The 3,873-nt window shown below is 37.2% G+C and overlaps 1 protein-coding gene across 1 annotated transcript in view; it reads left to right on the forward strand.

The window, feature by feature from the left end:
* stard10 (StAR related lipid transfer domain containing 10) overlaps positions 1-3,557 on the forward strand; it is a 14,400-nt gene extending 10,843 nt beyond the window's left edge. Inside the window, exons 5-7 of the mRNA XM_061682339.1 lie at positions 266-383; positions 573-625; positions 2,260-3,557. Of these exons, the coding sequence (XP_061538323.1) occupies positions 266-383; positions 573-625; positions 2,260-2,466 (378 nt within the window). The 3' untranslated portion in view covers positions 2,467-3,557. The remainder of the gene's footprint in view (positions 1-265; positions 384-572; positions 626-2,259) is intronic.
* Positions 3,558-3,873: the final 316 nt, after the last annotated feature.

Raw genomic sequence — 3,873 nt, forward strand, 5'->3', positions numbered from 1 at the left:
CCGATAATCAGGATAAGTTTGTCCTGATAATTGTGATATAAAATGTTTATATTGTATAGTCTGAGTTTTTTTTTTTTTTTTTTTAACCTGTAGTGCCTCTTTGCTTGTTTTCAATCAATGATGGAGGTGACTTTTTCATTAGCAATGTAAACTGAAGGGAGGCTGAAGTTTTATTTTATTTTAAGACCACTTGACAGAGAAGTCCAGGCAGTAAACAACCCCTTAAAACATTTGAATGAGAAATCTGTTTGTGTTGTTCCGACAGAAATGTCCTCCTAAAAAGGACATGGTTCGAGCCGTTTCTATACAGACTGGCTACATGGTCCAGAGCCAGGGGCCCAACCACTGTGTCCTCACATACATGGCACAGCTAGATCCACGAGGTAACTGTTATTACACAATTTGGGCAAGACTACACCCTGCACTGCTTGCCAGTCAATCACAGTGCACATACTATAAAGACAGACAACAATTCACACTCACATTGACACCATCACTGCAAGGGGACTGAATGCACGCTGTCAGGAGAATGAACCACTACATCTTTATTAACTTTCTGTATTTCTTTCCAGGTTCATTGCCCAAGTGGGTTGTCAAAAAGTTTTCCCACTTCCTTGCACCCGGTGTAAGTCATCTACAGTTTGATACAAATAATGAAAAATGTGTTTTATGGACTAGACTGTCAGGTTTAGGAGTTGTAGATTAGATAGCCACTCATTTATTTTTTATTTTTTTATTTTTTTAAATCTCTCCCTTAAGGCCCGGCTTTTCAGCCTGTTCACTGAGGAAATATTGCAACAATGATCCTGTGTAAACTACTTCGTGACAGAATGATATATTCTATTTGCAGCAGATGGGTTGTTAGAAGGAACAACAAAGGGTCCAGGCCCAGCTCATTCTAAATGCTGATGCTGTTGTGTTGCCTCTGTGCCAGACAGTTACTCACTCTGCAGCACTTTTAATTTTGAAGTCCACTGTATACATGTAATGCAAGCTAATGCTGAGGTCATTTTATAACATTATCTCTGCATCAACCAAATAGAATCATATCAACATAATACCTGTAATTTCTCTTGTATAATGTGCATTTTCCCCCAAAAAAATTGTCAATAGTGCGCATTATACATAGGTATAGGGGAAAATGAAAAAACTTTCACATTTTATAAATGTACTCCGCCATCTAGAGGTTATGAAAAAGCTGTACACTTTAATTCCAATATGCCACCTTCACCTAGAGGTTATGAAGAAGGTGTACACTTTTATTCAAATTCTGCCTGGGTAATCAAACATATGAGCACAACTGTGTTTTCTCATTTACTAAATAAAAGTAGGGCTGTGAATTTCAAAATAAGAGCAAGTAAATAGAAAGTATTACATATTCAAATAAAGAGCTTAACTTTAGAATAATTCTTTGAAAAAACTAACAAAATACAGATAATACTTTTTGCTACGTTTATACGTTTTGATCATATGGGTAGAAGCAAAATCATGCATTGTAAAAATGCATTATACATGGGTAGAAGGGTTTTCCTGAATTTTGAGGTCAACTTTGGAGGTGCATGTTATACATGTGTGCGCATTATACACGAGAAATTACAGTACTGATCCGATAGTTGTTCGAATATACTGTACTCTAAGCCCATAAAACTTTACCATTCCTACCAGCAAATACCTTTGTTCAAAAAAAGAAACTTTATGAACTACTGACAAGTCCTAATTTTAATCTTACACATAAAGTTAGATTAATGCACACATTTGTACTACAATTTATTTGACATTCTTCATAATCATACCCGCCTGACCTGTAAATGTGAATCCACAGCTGTTTTAGAGTAGAGCAGACATGAAGACATTTTTTATAATTTTACATTTATAATGTACTATATTACCTTACAGGCAAGTCCGACACTTATGGTGTATGACTTTGTGGGGTTCAAATAAGATAAAGGTTCTACAAAGAGAGCAATCTAAGTTATGATAATGTGCTGAATTGGAAAAAACTGTAGCTTTGTGATAAATGCCATAATGCTGACATCAAAAAATGAATAACCCTTCTGTATCATTTTTTGTTTTTTTTAGTTTTAGTGCTTCTATTAATATATATATATTTTTTAGCTTTGCAACAGGTTTGAGGGTTTTTATTTTTTAGTTGTTTGTGCTAATCCTATAAATTATTACACAGTACGTTATTGTGGGCAGTTCTAACGCCCAGCGTGAAATTAAATGTTCTTTGTTATGATTGTATTTTCATCTTTCTAGGCAATGAGGATGATCAATAAAGCATGTTTGAAGTATTCTGACTGGAAGCAGAGACACAACCCTGGATTCAAGCCCTGGCTCTACCCAGAACAGACTACATTACCCAGCATCCCACTTTCCGAGCTTAGCATTCAGCATGCCGAGAGCCTGGAAAATATTGATGAGAGCTCCCTGGCTGAGACCCAGGACAGGGATGACAGCTACTAATTAATGCACACGGAAGTTAGACCTGGGTCATGTATTCATACACGCGTACATCAATGCAGGGATACGTGCATGCCTGATACACGATTACACATACGCTACGTAGATTCATTCATAGACGCACACTCACTCACATACCACTTGTATATCTACTCATCCTCACAGCAAATTGTGTTGCAGCATTCATATGCAAACGCACTTCACAAAGTTGGCTCCGTATTTTCCTACATAACGCATGCAGGCATACCATTTGCTATGTCAGATGCACTCAAAGCTGCACACCCACTTGTCATGGGTTGCAAGTATTTTTTACAACTTAGTAATACTGGTCTAATGTCTGTAAATCTGATTTGCCTGTTATGTTTTCAGATTAGGTTGGTATGGAAAAAGCATCTTTTCAGTAAAATTTACATTATAGGTGTTTATACAGTAGCCTGTGCAATACAGTATGCTCACACAAAAAGACTTGAACACGTTTTCATTTTTACGTCTCTGTAATTTGTTTTTAGTCGTATTTTGTAAACACACAATAAATATGCAGGTGTATTGGAGGCAGCTGAAGCTCACGACGAAACTCAAAGGACATTATTTATATATTTGGGAGGACTCAACTGTATGCCTTGTCCCTTAATCTTAAACTTAATCTTAATCTAAGCCTAATAAGAATTTCCAACCTATAGATAGTCTCCTGGACTGATCAGTGACGCTGATGTGGAAGTGCCTTATACCTGCAATCTTGCGAATGGCCAGCAGAGGGAGACTCTACATGTTCCAAAAAATTTTAATGACGAGGGCTCAAAATCCCAATTTGCTTTTAACATGACATACGACTAAGAAATGAATGACTAGCATGTTCTATATCCAATTATTACCACTTATGTCAAGACTCAACTCCACTCAATTTGTGAAGACCAGCCAAAATGTCAACACAGTGTGCAAATGTCCTCATCCTGGTTTGAAAAGAGCCCTCTCAAATATAGAAAAGCATGTACAAAAGCAGCTGTAAGATGCATTCTTTCTCTTCTACTACTCCAGATGTATGAATGTATGTTCAGAAATTCAATACAGAATCCAACAGAGGTTGTCAAGCTTCACCTGAGATTTGAGTCATTTGTGTGAGTGTGGTTGCACGTGTTTTACATGCAACAAACCCATTTAGTAAATGATGATGACCGAATTTGAATGGTTGTGATGTGGAACGAATCATTGATTTGTGCAATCATTTGCTGGTTAATGCGCTTTTACATTCTTTCCAAACTGTTCCAAACTCTTGCATATGTGGCAGCACAGAGGTGCACTAGTTAGCATGAGCTAACAGCGTTATCAGCGTTAGCTTCTGATAAGTGGCACGTACTGACTGTTCGGCTAAGTTCACAACATGGGCGCAGAAGGTATTTTGTGTTTGGTGAT

This window comes from Phycodurus eques, chromosome 7 (assembly GCF_024500275.1).
Source record: "Phycodurus eques isolate BA_2022a chromosome 7, UOR_Pequ_1.1, whole genome shotgun sequence".
In the NCBI taxonomy this organism is placed as follows: domain Eukaryota; kingdom Metazoa; phylum Chordata; class Actinopteri; order Syngnathiformes; family Syngnathidae; genus Phycodurus; species Phycodurus eques.